This window comes from Schistocerca cancellata, chromosome 2 (genome assembly GCF_023864275.1).
Source record: "Schistocerca cancellata isolate TAMUIC-IGC-003103 chromosome 2, iqSchCanc2.1, whole genome shotgun sequence".
Lineage (NCBI taxonomy): Eukaryota > Metazoa > Arthropoda > Insecta > Orthoptera > Acrididae > Schistocerca > Schistocerca cancellata.
In genome coordinates this window covers 1003994447-1004011401 of record NC_064627.1, presented here as the reverse complement: position 1 = coordinate 1004011401, position 16955 = coordinate 1003994447, and the positions used below count along the sequence as shown (strand labels likewise).

At 45.2% G+C, this 16955-nt stretch overlaps 1 protein-coding gene across 2 annotated transcripts in view; it reads right to left on the bottom strand.

Moving 5' to 3' along the window:
- Positions 1 to 494: 494 nt before the first annotated feature.
- Positions 495 to 16955, bottom strand: part of LOC126162972 (rRNA methyltransferase 2, mitochondrial) — a 94665-nt gene continuing 78204 nt past the window's right edge. The window contains exon 4 of one of the 2 annotated variants that reach the window (XM_049919821.1): positions 495 to 857. In XM_049919821.1, the coding sequence (XP_049775778.1) occupies positions 714 to 857 (144 nt within the window). In that variant the 3' untranslated portion in view covers positions 495 to 713. The remainder of the gene's footprint in view (positions 858 to 16955) is intronic. The other variant, XM_049919820.1, reaches the window with a different exon arrangement.

Genomic DNA, 16955 nt, shown 5'->3' with positions numbered 1-16955 from the left:
CCTCTCCGAAGAGATGGAGAATGAGCGGGAGTGAAATGCGATGGTGAGAAAGTGGGCTAAAGATCTCAATCCACAATGGACACGAAGAACCATGTAAGGTGCCCTTCCCCAGTTGGCTCGCTCTTCAGGAAAATTTTGAAGAATTGAGGTCAAACCCTATCACATAATGCCCTAAACCTGTGAAACTCCTTTTAGTGGCTTCTTATGAAGGCAGGAATACCTCGGGCCTATTCTTAACCCCAGACCCACAGGGGGAGATAATCTGGAGATCAGAAAAGACCAGAAAATGGGAACTGTAGATTGGCACAGACATGTTGCTTCATTTCGTATGTCCACACTTTTCTCTGATTGAAGTCATGATCGTTACAATACACTGCAAAGTACCATATTTAAGGTAAAAACTTGATATGATTAACTGGAAAGCTTTGCACACAAATAGTCTGATGTTCTGACATATGTAAGGATTTTTAAAAAAATCAATTTTATTCTGGTACAAACTGTTAACAGAGAATTACAACAGTATTGATTTTTCCATAACCAGAAATGTAACTACACAACTGGAAAGTTATGTGGTAATTAGTAAAACATACTACAGAGATTACATAATTGAAAAGCTATATGGAAATTAATATGACACACTAGAGGGAGTCAAAGAGAAGTTGCATTCCGGCACAATCTTAAGATCATTTTAGTAATAAATATAATTCACCACTTTATACAGACTTCTTAAACCCTCTAGCAAGAATGAATTTCTCTGCAGAATCAGTTCGACTTGCTGCTGGTTTGACTACCTTCACAGACTCATAATATCTGTTCAGATCAGTACAAAGTGAGGGCACACCACCTCCATCCCATATCTGAAAGAAAACCATAAATATTAGAAACACTGTCTGCACAAAAACCTTTACAACAGTCCAGAGTACTCAAACTCATCATTAATGAGTGTGGCTTTCCTGGAACAAAAACACGGAATAAAATACCAGAATGTCATGAAAGAACAAAGTACACAAAGTTCCACGTATATGCTGTGTCTGGAATATATGTACTGCTAAAGCTATATTCGGTTTTCAGAAAAATCATCATTTACGAGTACAGCAATATCCTAAAAGTCTACTACTAATTAATGTCAGTAACACACAGCAATTGTTCTGCACATTTGCGTCCCCGTCTATTTAAAACTAGAATGAACTACTACCAAGTGACTTGGCAGGTATAACAATCAGAAGAAAGATTCAAATCACTGTCCAGACATCCTGATTTTAAGTATCCATGGTTTCTCTGTATCACCTGAAGCAAAAGTTTTCTTCACCATCTTTGCTCATTCTGAGCTTGAGAGCCAAACTCATCATTGACAGTCTGTAAACCCCAATTTTCATTCCCTCCCTTTTTCCCATTGCCCTGGCAACAGCCTTCATTATACTGTTTCTCAGGAAGGTGTCAGCTATATTGCATATTCAGTACAGGATGTAGCCAGAACACCAAAGATCATATGTCCTTTATGGATAACCTAATTTTGGGTATTGGGCTGCATCACTGTAAAATACTAAAACAACTAAACTGCCAATGTCTCATCTGACTTGCAGCGGTCGTTTTCATGACGGATCATTGCTGTACGCTACTGACTGTCTTCCTTTATGTTACTGCCATTTTTGGTTATTTGATGGCTACTGAAATCACAAATCTGAGATGTCACTGAACAATATGAAGAGGTTGTTATGGAGAAGGTGACTGTATAGTATGCTACTGCATGTGCTACCATGGTGGCTGACTGGACGGCAAGAAAGGACTGCAGAAAATTATTCAAAATGCCAGCAGTTTAGTTGTTTTAGTAGTTTAAAATCAAGCGTCCCAATATCCAAAATTATTTTACCCACAATGACACCATCCATGGAAGCCTATGAACTTTTATCCTATGTCCTTGATTTTATCAACAGTAGCTTTCCATCTCCATAAGATTTACTCCGAATTTTCAGTTTACGCACCTGTGAGTTGGCAAAATTTTATTCCATGAATGATTTTTTTGAACATAGAACTTATAACGGTTTTCTATTATTGTGTTTGAGCAACATTACAATTAATAAGTGACAAAAGAGATTGCTTTCATTATCAATAATACAATGAAAGCTACCAACATTTTACAAATTTCAGTGCATTATATATTTATTTGAAAAGAAAACAAACAGTCTCCTATTTATTTTCATTCAACGGTCTGCAGGACAATGATCACTGTTGAATTTACCGCATTGTTCTCTAGGACACCTTTTGACAGAATAGCTACACCATGGCATAATTGCCCACCCAGTTCATTACATCTTTTTCTGAATACTTATTTAGTGTGACCCACAATATATTTGAACTAAACGCACAAAACCTGCACATTTTCCCCACTTTATATAGTTCTTGCTGCTGCAGTGAATGTATAGCAGTATGTTAAATGTGTTATTTATAATATATTTTTGAGCATTTCTTCTCATTTTTTAAACTCTGGCATCCAGTGAAGCAAAGACAATCTTATTGTTGCAAAGATATCTGAAGGTGACTGTGCAATGAGTCTCAAACATTGTTAGCAGCTACTGCCAGACTGCCAATGTTCACAAAACATTATAAAAGGGGAGTGCGAGAGACGGGGGAGTGGGAGTGGAGGGAAGGGAGGGGGAGTGGGGGAGTGCGAGATACAGGGGAGTGGGAGTGGTGGTGGGGGGAGCGGGAGTAGGAGTGGTGGTGGGGGGAGCGGGGGTGGGAGTGGTGGTGGGGGGAGCGGGAGTGGTGGTGGGGGGAGTGGTGGTGGGGGGGGAGTGGGAGTGGTGGTGGGGGGAGCGGGAGTGGTGGTGGTGGAGCAGGAGTAGTGGTGGTGGTGGGGTTGGTGGTGGGGGAGCGGGAGTGGTGGTGGTGGGGGGAGTGGTGGTGGTGGAGGGGGAGTGGTGGTGGTGGAGGGGGAGGGGGAGTGGTGGTGGGGGGAGGGGGAGTGGTGGTGGTGGGGGAGTGGGAGTGGTGGGGGGGATGGGAGTGGTGGGGGGATGGGAGTGGTGGGGGGCGGGAGTGGTGGGGGGTAGTAGTGGGAGTGGGGGAGAGTAGGAGGGGGTTTGATTTTGTTTTGCTCTGGGGCGCAAAAACAACTGGGGTCATATGCGCCCAAGTCAAAACTAAAGAACACGAAGACTACACATCAGTCCCAGTTGACGTAATAGAAGACAGCTAAAAACCAGCACTTGTGAGAAAGGGCTAAAGAAGATACCAAACAGAAATGGAGGCCCAAAAGTAAAAATTAAATAGCCTTTGCCATATTTGCTAAAACAGCCAATAACTCAGATGGCAAACCCAGACAGGAACGTAAAAGGTTAAGAAATGGACAGTCCATCAGGATGTGGCGGACAGTTAAAACTTGAGTGCAATGTGTAGAAAGTGGTGGGGTAGCACCACTTAGCAAATGACAATGGCTAAAAAGGCAGTGCCCAATACACAGCCGATTTAAAATAACCTCTTCCCAGCGGGAGGGCCGAGAGGAGGTCGTTTAAGCTGCTGGGAGAGGCTTAATAAGCCGGAGCTTATTCCTGTGAAGGGAGGACCATCGGCAATGCCAAAGCAACACCACCTTCTAACAGACGGCAACACAGAGATCATTGGAGGGAATATAGGTATTCTCGGGCTGATGTACAAGGACTGCAGCCTTGGCAGCAGCGTCAGCAGCCTTGTTTCCTGGCAGACCGACACGACCTGGAACGCACATATACATTACACTGGCTGCACCAAGAGTAAGCAGTGTTTTCCTGGACCCGTTGCACAGTGGGATAGGAGGTGTACAATGCACAATGCACACAGACTTTGAAGGGCACTGAGTGAGTCTGAGCAGAGGACCAATTGAAAAGGCTGTGTCGTCGGATGTACTCAGTGGCCTGATACATGGCGAAGAGCTCAGCTGTAAATACTGAGGAGTGTGCCGGAAGCTGATATCGAAAGACACAGGTGACAATGACAAAGGCACAAGTGACCCCACGGTCAGTCTGAGACCCATCACCATATACAAAGGTACTATCGCAAAGTTCCATGCAATGGTGGTGAAACTCAAGGCAATAGACCAAGGCTGGAGTAGTGTCCTTAGGAAGCGAATGAAGGCCGGAGTTAACATGGGCTACTTCACAAAGCCAAGGTGGTGAAGGGTTCACACCCACCGCGAAATGTGCAGGTAGTGTGAAGTCAAGTCTCCGTAGCAAGTGCCGAAAGCGGACCCCAGGGGGTAACAGAGAAGCAGCACGAGTCCCATACTGATGATCAAAGCAATCATCAGAGAAGGAGGCATAGGATGGGTGGCCACGCATGAGAAATGGCATGCATACCTGCTGAGGAGAAAGTCACGGCAGTAGGACAGGGGTAGTTCAGCAGCTTCAGCATTTACAGTCTCAACCAAGCTGGTGTAAAAGGTGTCTGTGGCCACACAGATGCCATGATGGTGGATAGTGTTGAGATGGCTTAAGAGGGATGGACATGCAGATGCATAAACAAAAACACCCATAGTCCAGTTTCGAACGGGCAGGGGACTGGTACAAATGGAGAAGGGTGGTACAATCAGCTCCCCAGGAAGTACCAATGAGAACACGTAGGACATTCAGGAACCATGTACAGCGGGCTGCCAGGTAAGATACATGGGAGGACCAAGAGTGTTTCCTATTGAGCATGAGCCCCAGGAATTTTGTAGTTCCTACGAGCTGAAGGGCAACGGGCCCAAGATGTAAAGATGGTGGGACAAACCACTTGCATCGCCAGAAATTCATAGAGACGGGTTTGTCAGTGGAGAAGTGAAAGCCATTGTCGATGCTCCAGGAGTAAAGACGATCAAGACACTGTTGAAGATGCCCCTCAGTGAGACAGGTATGTGGAGAACTGCAATAAATGGCAAACTCGTCAACAAAAATGGAGCTAGATATGCCCGGTGGGAGACAGGCCCAATGGTGATAGCAAAGAGGATGACAATCAGGATGGATCCCTGAAGCACACTGTTTACCTGGATAAAGGTGTCCAACAAGGCAAAACCCACATGCACCTTGAAAACTCAGTCTTGTAAAAATGCCTGAAGGAAACAGGGCAGGTGGCCATGGAAGAATACGGAGGATACGTGTTCTCCAGCTGGTGTCTTAGGCCTAATCCAAATCGAAAAATACGACCGGTCTAAGATTCATGCAAAAAACCATCCATGCCAGGGATGGACAAAGTAACAAGATGGTCAACTGCAGACCCCGTGCTCGAAATCCACACTGTGCATTTGTTAGTAAATTGCGAGACTCAAGCCATCATACCAGCCGGGCATCAATCATATGTTACATCACCTTGCAAATGATGCTGGTAAGAGAGATGGGGCAGTAGTTAGAAGGAAGGCTCTTGTCCTTATCGGGTTTAGGTATGGGTATGACTGTGGCTTCATGCCAGCGTCCAGGAAATGTGCCCTCAGCCCAGATGCGGTTGTATGTGTTGAGCAGAAAGTGCTTGCCCACAAGAGAGAGGTGCTGCAACATCTGAATGTGGATAGCATCCTGTCCTGGGGCGAAGGACTGAGATGAACTGAGAGCATGATCTAGCTCCCTCATAGTGAAGGCGGCATTGTAGCACTCACGATTCTGAGAAGAGAAGAGAAGAGTATTGCCCGAGCTTCCTCCACTCACTTCCGATGGATAAAGGCAGGGTGATAGTGAGAAGAGCTCGAAACTTCCGCAAAATGGCGGGCCAAGGTGTTGGAGACAGCAACAGGATCCATGATGTCATCGGCACCTACTGTCAGGCCAGAAATGGGGGAATGGATCTTGGTTCCAGAGAGCCGTCAGAGGTTGGCCCACATGACAGAGGAAGGGATGGAACTGTCAAAAGAACTTGTGAATGAAATCCAACTAGCTCTTTTGCTATTCTGAAGAACTCGATGACACTTTGCATGCATCTGTTTATAATGAATGCAGTTTTACAGTGTAGGGTGGAGAGCACATCTCCATGTGTGAACTGCGTCGTGGCACGCCTCAGTCCACCAAGGAACTGGGACATGGTGTGGTAATGAGGAAGTGTGAGGAATGGAACGTTCTGCAGCTGTAAGGATAACGTTGCAACTGGGGATATCTTGTTCAGCGATGGTTGCCAGGGAGGCGTAAAGCTGCCAGTCAGCCTTAAAAAGCGGCCAGTTGGTGGAGAGTTGCTACTACAGGGCACAGAAGCAGGAGGATCCTGCTCCATGGGGTCCACAGAAGCATACGCTCGGTTGTGCGGTCGGTCCGTGGAGTCCAACGCTGAAAAATGGTTGGTGGTGCGTACCAGTGAGACAGAGGCTGGCCCGGCTAAGGTACCACATGGCGACACCGTCAAACAGGATCTTAGAGTTGGCGAAGGAGAAGATGGTTTGCCTTTGGTGGACTTCTTTGAGCCTTTCCGGTTAGAGGAAGACTCGGGTGTTGTTTGGCTGGACGGACAGAGGAAGCCTTCATGGAAGTACTTCCGTCCTTTCCTGTCTACTGGTTGTGTAGCTGGTAGCTTCCACCCTTGAGAGATAGTTTGACAGTTTGTTGCACAGCGGGATGGGGGCATGGTGATGCTATCTTGACAATGGCAATTTCACAACCTCAGAGCTGAATTTGAGGTCGCATGTCTGCATGGCCATGTCCTTCATGGAATGAGGGGTAACAAGAACAGAACTACAAGTGCCAGGCAGGAGAACACAGGGTTTGCGACTAGCCAGTAACGTGCGAGCTACTGGATAAGGCACTTTTTCCTTCACCCGAATCTCTTGGACAGCCAGCTCATCAAGATACACAGAGCAATCCCAAGAGGAGGTGGCAGGGCTGCCACTGCAGTTGATACAGCGGGGAGAAGGAGGCAGACAATAGCCCTCATGTGCATCCCTACCACAGGTTACACATTTGGCTGGGTGTCAACAAGACGTTCTAGTGTGGTTGAAACGATGACACTGGTAGCAGCGTTTTGGGTTTGGAATGTACGGCCAGACTGTGATAATTTCATAGTCTGCTTTGATCTCTGATGGTAGCACCACTCTATCAAAGATGAGGTAAAGAGCACGGGTGGGCACTAAGGAGGAATCTACCTTTTTCATTCCACAATGGACAGCAATGACACCCTGATCAGAGAGGTAAGATTGGATTTTGGCCTCTGTTAGACCATTGAGCAGCCTGGTGTAAATTACACCACGGGAAGAATTGAAGATTCCATGGGCCTCAACATGAACAGGGTAGCCTTGGAGAAGCAAGGAAGCAAGCAGCTGTGCTCGAGAATCAGAAGCAGTCTCCAAAAGCAAAGTGGCATTCCATAAACGAGAGCAGGATTTCACAGGGCCAGCAATTGCTTCAACACCTTTCTGAATAACAAACAGATTTACTGTGGCAAAGGACCGACTGTCTTCAGTACATGAGACCTTGAGGAACTGTGTTGCAGCGGGAAGGGTCTCCGAATCAGTAGCCTAATTACATTTACATTTCATAGACGTTGATTGGGAAGATGATTGACTCATTGTAAGAAAATCCCCCATGATTGCCAGTGTCTCCAATGGCATGCTCCTTCCAACTGGGGGCTCCCTTCACAAGAGGGCGCACCCGCCTTAGGCGATTGTTCACATCTCAGGTCACACCTCCCAAATATCTGACAGATGGACCAAGCAGCAATTTGGGAAGGTTGCAGTTCAGGCAATCACCCCTCCCTGGGCCTGGCCTGTACCAGGGTGTATGTGCAAACCCTACCTGTCGACCCGAGGCTGGGAATGACATGGTACCCAGTCACCAGTTACACGTCAGAGGCATGGGTCGGCCTTCAGGAGCGCACAGGGAGGAAGAAGAAAAAGAGGAACCTGGAACGTTGAAGCAGAGGAATGAGAGGAGAAGGGAAACAAAGAAAGGAAAAGAGAGCGAAAAACAAAAGTGAGACTGCTCGTACGTCAGCGACAGACAATACAGAACATTCCCAATAACATCCCAGACATGTTCCCCAGGTGAAGGGGAAAAGAATAGCATGAGGATATATGATATAACATAATGATGATATAATATATATGATGATGTAAGACATATGATATAGATATGCAGCACAGATGGGGGAAAAATGCTGCAAAGGCAGAGGCCCCATGGTAGCCAAGCAAGAACCCGCCAAAGAGTGGTGGGTCCCCTGGGGGGAGTGGGTTGGTTGGTTGGTTGGTTGGTTGGTTTGTTTGAAAGGGGGGGAAAGGGACCAAACTGCTTGGTCATTGGTCCCTTTTTCCTATTGTAACAATTCCACAAGGGAGAGAAAAAACAAACAAGGCATACAGCACAATACCGAAAGGAAGGAAAAACCACAAGAATGACAGAAGAGCAACGAACACTGCAAGGAACATGATAGGACAAGAAAAACACAGACACAAGAAACAGATAGAAGAAAGTAAAAGAGGAGAGCAGGTTGGCTAACCTGAAAATAAAAGAATAAGCCAGCCACTCTGCAACACATTAAAACCTCCACCCTAAAAGCACTAGGGTGGAGGACACTGAGGGACAAAGGACATGCACTAAAATTTAGATCAAATGATAAAATCCACCCTCACGTATAAAATGTAAAACCAAATCAGCCGATGAGGCGTTGTCTGCTAAAATTAATGATAACGAGTCCAGTAATCGAAGGTGAGCTCTCAGGGCAGCCAAGCTAGGACAGTGCAAAAGAATATGGGCCACTGTCAACCAGGTGCCGCACTGACACTGAGGTGGGTCTTCACAGCACAGGAGGTAGCTGTGGGTCGACCAAGTGTGACCAATGATGCGGAGCCGGCAGAGAACCACAGAGTCCCTGCGAGAGGCCCGCATGGAGGACTTCCACACATTCGCAGTCTCCTCAATGGCACGTAGTTTGTTGTGTGTACTGAGAATATGTCATTCTGTCTCTCAAAGCTGAAAAACCGTGGGGCTTAATAATGAACTCGGGTCAATTATTGGAATGCTGATCTCCATAAGCAGTTTCTGTGTAGCCTGTCAGCAAGTTTGTTGCCTGGGATTCCAACGTGATCTGGGGTCCACACAAACACCACTAAATGACTGGATTGTTCCAGAGCATAGATGGACTCTTTGGATGGTCGCTACCAAAGGATGACAAGGGTAGCACTGGTCGATAGCTTGTAGGCTGCTCAAGGAGTCAGTACAGGGAAGAAATGACTCCCCAGGGCATGAATGGATGTGTTCAAGAGAATGAAATGTAGCCATCAGCTCTGCAGTGAAAACACTGCAGCCATTGGGCAAGGAATGCTGTTCAATATGGCCTCCTTGAATGTAGGCAAAGCCAACATGACCATCAGCCATCAAGCCATTGGTGTAAACCTCTTCAGAGCCCCAGAAGATGTCAAGAATCAAGGGGAAGTGGCAGCGGAGAGCCGCGGGGAGTAACTGAGTCCTTAGGGCCATGCAAAAGGTCCTGGCAAAGCTTCGGTCGAGGTTTACACCATGGAGACGTATGTGACTAGACCTCAAATGGAAGTGGTGTAAAGGAAAGGACTCCAGTTCAGACAGAAGCGATCAGACTTGAACTGCAATTGTGAGCCCTGACCTGTGCCGCCAATGTGGGAGATGAACTGCGGTGGTTGGGAAAACAAGACAGTAATTCAGATGCACAGGAGAATTATGAATGTGTGCAACGTGAGTGGTGGGCAGTTGTGCACGTCTAACCTTCAATGGAGGGACTCCGGCCTCCACCAGGACACTGGTCACAGGACTCGTCCTAAAAGCTACCGTTGCTAGTCGAACACCACAGTGGTGCACTGGATTGAGTAAAAGCAATGGTGAGGGTGCCGCTGAACCATAAACCATACTCCCATAGTCAAGGTGGGATTTAACAAGGGCTCTGTGGAGCTGCAGCAGTGTATAGCGATCTGCACCCCAGTTGGTGTTGCTCAGGCAGTGGATGGCATTGAGGTTTTGCCAGCACTTCTGCTTAAGCTGACGAAGGCGAGGAAGCCAAGACAATCGGGCATCAAAAACCAGTCCTAAGAATCGATATGTCTCTACTGCAGTGAGTGAATCATCATTAAGGTAAATTTCTGGTCCCAGATGAACGGTATGACACCGACAGAAGTGCATGACACACGACTTTGCAGCTGAAAACTGGAAGCCTTGGGCTAGGGCCCATGACTGTGCCTTGTGGATGGCTCCCTGTGGGCGTCGCTTAGCAATATCAGTACTGGAGCAGCAGTACAAAATACAAAAGTCGTCTGCATACAGAGAAGGTGAGACACATGGCCCTACAGTTGCTGCTAGGATGTTAATGGCCACTGAAGTAGAGATACACTCAATACAGAGCCCTGCAGGACCCCATTCTCCTGGTATGGAGTGACAGGACATTTTGGATAAAAATCAGGAGCAGGCACCGGAGACCCCACTCGCACAACACGGCAAGGATATGATGTCGCCAGGTCAGGTCATAAGCTTTTCGTAAATCAAGAAAGACGGCAACTAGGTGTTGGCATCTGGAAAAGGCTGCTCGGAAGGCAGACTCGAGGGACACAAGATTATCTGTGGTAGAGTGACCCTGGCAAAAACTGCCCTGGCATGGAACCAGTAGGCTGCACGACTCCAATACCCAACCCAACTGCCGACATACCATACGTTCCAGCAGCTTACAAAGAACGGTGAGGCTGATTGGCCGATAGCAATCCACATCAAGCAGGTTTTTACCGGGTTTGAGCACCGGAATGATGGTGCTCTCCCACCACTGGGATAGAAAGATGTCATCACACCAGATCCGGTTGAATATGACGAGGATATGACGCTTGTAGTCAGATGAGAGATGTTTCATCATCTGGCTGTGGATCCGATCTGGCCCAGGAGCTGCATTGGGGCAATGTGCAAGGGGGCTGAGGAGCTCCCACTCTGTAAACGGGGCATTATATGATTTACTGTGGCATGTAGTGAACAAGAGGACTTTCCCTTCCATGCACTGTGCAAAAGGCTGGGGAGTAATCCTCAGATGCAGAGGCTCGAGCATAGAGCTCAGCAAAGTGCTCGGCAATCACATTTGTGTCGGTAGATAACACACCATCGATGGTAACACCAGGGGCACTTGGGGTTGGTACCCAAAAACACATCTGATCTTCATCCAGACTTGGGAAGGTGACGTATGGCACCCAATGGTCAAGACATACCTCTCCCAACACTCCTGTTTCTGTCTTTTTAGAAGCTGGCTAATGCAGGCATGGAGCCATTTAAAAGCTACTAGGTGCTCCAGAGATGGATGCTGCTTATGCTGCTGTAGAGCCTCCCAATGCTCAGTACCACCAAGATACTGTCTTTCGCTGGGGGCACCCTAGGGAACAAGGGATTGCGTTTTCTGTCGCAGAAATGATCATTCTAGTGACCCACTGAACCACAACATCGATGGTACCATGTGGGGGAGAGTCAATGGTGACAGCAGAGGTGAAAGCTTCACAGTCTCTTGTTTAGAGCCCATCTGGGTAGGCATCCTTGGGCATGACACCGGGGAGTAACAGGAAGAGAGGGAAGTGGTCACTACCACACAAATCATCATGGACGCTCCAGTGGACAGATGGGAGAAGTCCTGGGCTGCAAATTGATAAATCAATGGCGAAGTAAATGCCATGAACCACACTAAAATGTCTGGGAACCCCAGTATTTAGGAGGCAGAGGTCGAGCTGAGACAGTAAATCTTCGATCTGACCAGTAAGCATGGTACCATGCCACAAGGGGGTATGGGCATTAAAATCTCCCAAAAGTAGGAAATGTTTAAGGAGTTGATGAATCAGTGCAGCCAAGACGTCAGGGTACCACACTATCTGGAGGAAGATATACATTGCAGACAGTTATTTCCTGTGTCGTCCTTATAATGACAGACACAATTTCAAGAGGAGTGTCAAGGGGCACAGGTTCACTACAGACTGAGTTCAGGACATAGACACAAACTCCACCTGACACTCTATTATATCCGTTACGTTTCTTGTAATATCCCCTATAGCCGCAGAGGGCAGAGGTCTGCATTGCCGGGAATCAGGTTTCCTGGAGAGCAATGCAGAAAGCAAGTGTAAAACGTAACAGTTGCCACAGCTCAGCCACATGGTGGAAAAAACCGCAGCAATTCCACTGGAGGATGACATTATCATGAGGCAGTATATGAATCAGGGTCACCTGCTGCCACCAACTTAGTTCCTGAGCAGTCTATGTCCATTGTGTCTGAGGGTCCGGCGAGATCTAGGTCCTCAGTGGATGCCAATATCTCCACCTCATCCTCAGACGCAGGGCTTATAGGTAGTGGTTGTGTGCGCGCCACTGCAATTTCCTTGTTCTTGGGGATCTTCTTTTTGGATTTCTCTCACTGCTGCTTAGGTTTCTCTGGCTGGGAGGGCTTCTTTGATCCAGTCACCAGGACTGACCAGGGTGTATACGTGGACAAGGAAAAAAAAAAATTCCCGGATTTCCCGGTTGAAAATACACTTTCTCCCGGGTGAAAATACACTTTTTCCATGTTAAATAACAGTATACTTTTCCTCGGCAATGTAAAACTTATCAATCCTTAGAATGTTTATGGTTTTATACACAGACGTAGAATTTGCCGGCACTTTAGAAAACGAAACCCAGGGGGAAAAAAAACAAGTTTTGGAAAGATCTTTGATGTGCAGCAACATGTATGCTGCATTTCTTCATTTTACGGAGGTATAAATTCGAATTCCACCAAACACTGCATGTTATTTCCGAAGCAATGAATTAGAGATTGCGACGTGCTTTTGTAAGCCAGTCATAGCTCATGTCACGTTATCTCAGCACTTGATGACAGCACAGGACACGTAGTGTAGTCAACCAGTAGCAAGACCACTCTTAAGTAGCGCGAACACACAAAAAGAAAAGTTAATGGTTTAAATTAATATACATAGTTTTGCTAGAAGAAAAAAAAAAGCTTTCACAAATAATATTGGTCTCTAAGATTAATAATCAGCAGGAGAAGCTAAGCTTCCACATATAATGATGATCATTTTGCGCATGTTACACTTTAAGATACATCACACAAATGTGCCAGTAAAATTTTTAATAATGACGTAAATGTCTGGTCTTCTGGGCTCGGAATTCTTCTAGATGGTTGTCCTCAAAGAGTTGATTTTTAAATGAGAGTCAAAAGCTCTGTGACTTAAGAAATTCATCATACATTCTCATACATAGTTCATCTTGCGTCAAAGGAAATTTACTTTGAAAGTAACACTCTTCAAACCACCATTCGTAATTTCCCGTGACCTGTTAGAAATTGGTTCGTTTTGGCAGTCGCCAGAGAGCGCCAGATAACAGGCGTCACCGCGCCTGCACAGTTACAATGACGCAGGAAGCCCGCATGTTCGTATGTGTAAAATATTAAAAGACCTTGCATTATGTCATAACAGAAACAAGACATCAAAGGATACTTCAGGAGCATCGGAATTTCGTGAACTATACTAAAATGCATAATTCAGCTTAAAGTATGTCCAGATTCGGATGTAAATTTTCTTGAGTACCAGTACTGTATTATCTCATGTTTGGTTACTTATTATGGCATAATGCCATGCAAGCTAGAAGATGGAAAACATGCACTTGAAATGCAGCGAACAGTTGAAACTAGCCAACAGTGTGAAATTAAACACTTCGTTTCAAATAAATTGACTGCCTCAGCGCAAAAGATTAATACAAGCCAAATCTCTTTGGCAAACCGACAAAAATAACTTCATTGTTCTGCAAGGTGATTAATGCTTGACTGTCAGAAAGGTGAAAATAAAACCTGAAACTAACAACATATTTTAGCCTTCCGTAATTATGCGATCGTATTTTAAGTCATTTGGTAGCTCCCGGCCACAGAAATCAATTTTGTTTTCATTTAATGTGAGAGCAATAAACGAAGGGGAAACAGCAAAAACACTAAACGTAAACACAGGTCACATGGAGACTACCCACCTCCCCACTACAACTCTGACTGCTCTGTGCATCAGCCCTGGATCTACAATATTTCCAAACCAGAGCAATTTAGAAAGTGGCGCCCAGCCACACATCTGTAACCAGAAGTGGGAGAAGGTACTACTCATAGGCAACTCAACCGTGCATGCGCAAGAGCCTGCCCGCAACTGCTCAAATGAATCAAATGTAAACAGCTGTCATGTCACGCTCATCGGAGGCAATTTGTTGTTAGGAAGCACTGCATATTCTTCCTAAAGCCTTTGACACACTTTGGTTGGCAGATGCTTGTATGAGCACTGTGTTTTGTTGTTGTATATGGCGCATTTCCTTTGCGACTTATATCCTTCGTTAGAGTATTGGTTCTTACCAGTCAAAATCACAAAAATTTAACTGGCAACTAAAACAAGGAAAAGTTCCCGGAATTCTAAAAAATTCCCGGATTTTTCCAGGTTTTACCCTGGACGAAGAAATTCCTGGGTTTTTCCCGGATCTCCCGGGTCGTATACACCCTGCTGAGGAGAATCATGAAGCCCTATGACCAGTTGCTTTTGGGCACTTCAGTCACTGGTGGGTGTCATCTTTCCCACTAGTAGAGACCTGGAAAGGGAGGGACCCAAAGGACCCCTTCCTAGTGAGAGGAGCCGAAGAAGACTTAAACTTCTCTGGCTGAGAAGTGGGGACTAATGTCCCCAATGGTCGGGGGGGCAGTGCTCCCAAGATAGGTGATGCGGAAACAACAGGCAGGGAAGTGCCCCCCAGCATCAAGGGGGCAGGTGTGGTCTTACGGCTCAGAGTCAACTGGAATTGACTGAACGGATGGGGCTAGAACTGTTCTCATAGCGGCGAAGTAAGAAGATGTCATAGGTACAGGATGCAGGAGATCAAATTTCCTCTTAGCCTCAGTGTAGGTCAGTCAGTCCAGGGTCTGGTATTCCATGATTTTCTGTTCCTTCGGGAGAATCCTGTAGTCTGGTGACCAAGGGCAATGGTGCTCTCCACAGTTGACACAGATGGGAGGCGGGGCACATGAAGTATTGGGATGTGATGGAGTCCACAGTTGTGACATATTATGCTGGAAGTACATTGGGAAGACATATGCCCCAACTTCCAGCACATAAAGTATCGCATCAGCGGAGGGATACATGGCTTGACATCACACCAGTATACCATCAACTTTATCTTCTCGGGTACGTGTCATCCTCAAAGGCCAAGATGAAGGCACCCGTGGCTAACTGATTATCCTTTGGACCCCTCTGCACGTGCTGGATGAAATGAACTCCTCGTCACTCTAAGTTGACGCTGTAACGGAACATATTAAAGGCTTTACTGTACCGAAGTATGCAATACCCTCCAAATTCAACCAGTTTAACGAGTATTTATGATTATAGAAAAGTTATTGTGTATGTTAACAATGATTGCGTAACATGTCTCCATAAACAGTCAACCCATTAAATTATACTGAATAACTAACCCACACAAAAGTTAATATCACTTGATCACTGATACAGCAAATGTCATCATGTAAAAACACTGAGTTCATCTTAAATAATTAATATGAAGTACGAAAAATAGTGTACAACTTAGGTATTTTGGATCTCCTTAAATAAAAATCACCCAGTGAAACCTATTTGTTCACTAGGAGCAGTTTCACTTAGTATTCACGAAATCAATCCTGTTTTAGACGAAAACCAATGTATTTCTTAATAATTCATGTTAATTACTTATTTATGCAAATTAGAGAAGTCAATTGACAAACTTCTAAAAAACGGACTTTTTGTAACAAAGAATTATTCTGTCAAGTCAACAAATCTGTCTGTCATTTTAATAACATGTTAAATTATGTCACTCGATGCAAATTAATAACTTTTCTGCACAAATTATGATAACAGATGTACATGTGACTTGTAAACTATATCTCTTTTTAGTAGTTCTTTGACAATGTTATAAATACGAGCAGCAAGAAGGGTCGAAAAGCAGTCGGAATGTCACTTTGGTAAAGTGTGTTTGTGTGTTATTGTTTGAGGTGGATAAACAATGCAAAGAACATGTAACGGAAGTACTACTTTGTGTTGTATCATGGTCTTTGGTGGACAGTGGAATTAAGATGGCCACCAGAGTAATAAATATTTGAAGTTTACATATTTGTTGGTTTCGCTCGTTCTTTATCATCAAAAGCACATAAAAAACACGTGACCTCATGTTTTTAACCCTAGACAACCAGATGTAGAGCCAGCATCAGCATTGAGAGACAGCAGCGATCCAGCAAGTAGCAGCGATTACCACAACACAATGCATTTTAATGGCGCCAACCTAACATCAAGTGCTAACAAGCTCCGTAAATGGGAGTGAAATAGTGCGATTATAGCAAGTAGCAATATCTACGACCAGGCGACCATTACAAAAGTGGGGGCTCGTCCGGGATCTTTAAGTGCATCGATGATAATAGTGCAGCGATAAATTTCGTAAGTGCTTAGCATTCCAAAAAAAAGTTTATTTGTGCAGTGTGGCAACAGTGAAAATATGTCAAAAATTAAATAAATAAATAAAGTGTGTTTGTGCGACTACCAAAAACCATCATCACACCGCTCGGAAGATTAACGTCTGGATTATGTCAACAGAAGTCATCAATCAAGACCTCAGCTTCAATAAAACCGAATAGAAGTGAAGAAACCAACAGGAACACCGATCACGACATCATAGCATAAAGCCAGGTATTTTGTTGTTGTTGTCATTTAAAATAATTAATAGTTAACATGTCTCTACCTGAGAGTGATGAGATCGTAGGAAATGTAAAAATTGAACCAGGGGATGGTGAACAATTAAACTTAACAGAGTGGCTAGCAGGGTTTGCAACTCAAATAAGCTCGCAACTTAAACAATCCAGTGAAGAAATAAGTGTGAAACTGAAAGAAAACACAGATAGACTGGATAAGTTAAGTTTCAATTTTGATGTATTAAGTACTCATCTCAATGAGAAGTGTGAGGAAATTAAAACTACCCTCAGTAAGGACACTAGAGAACAGTTGATACACTTCAGAA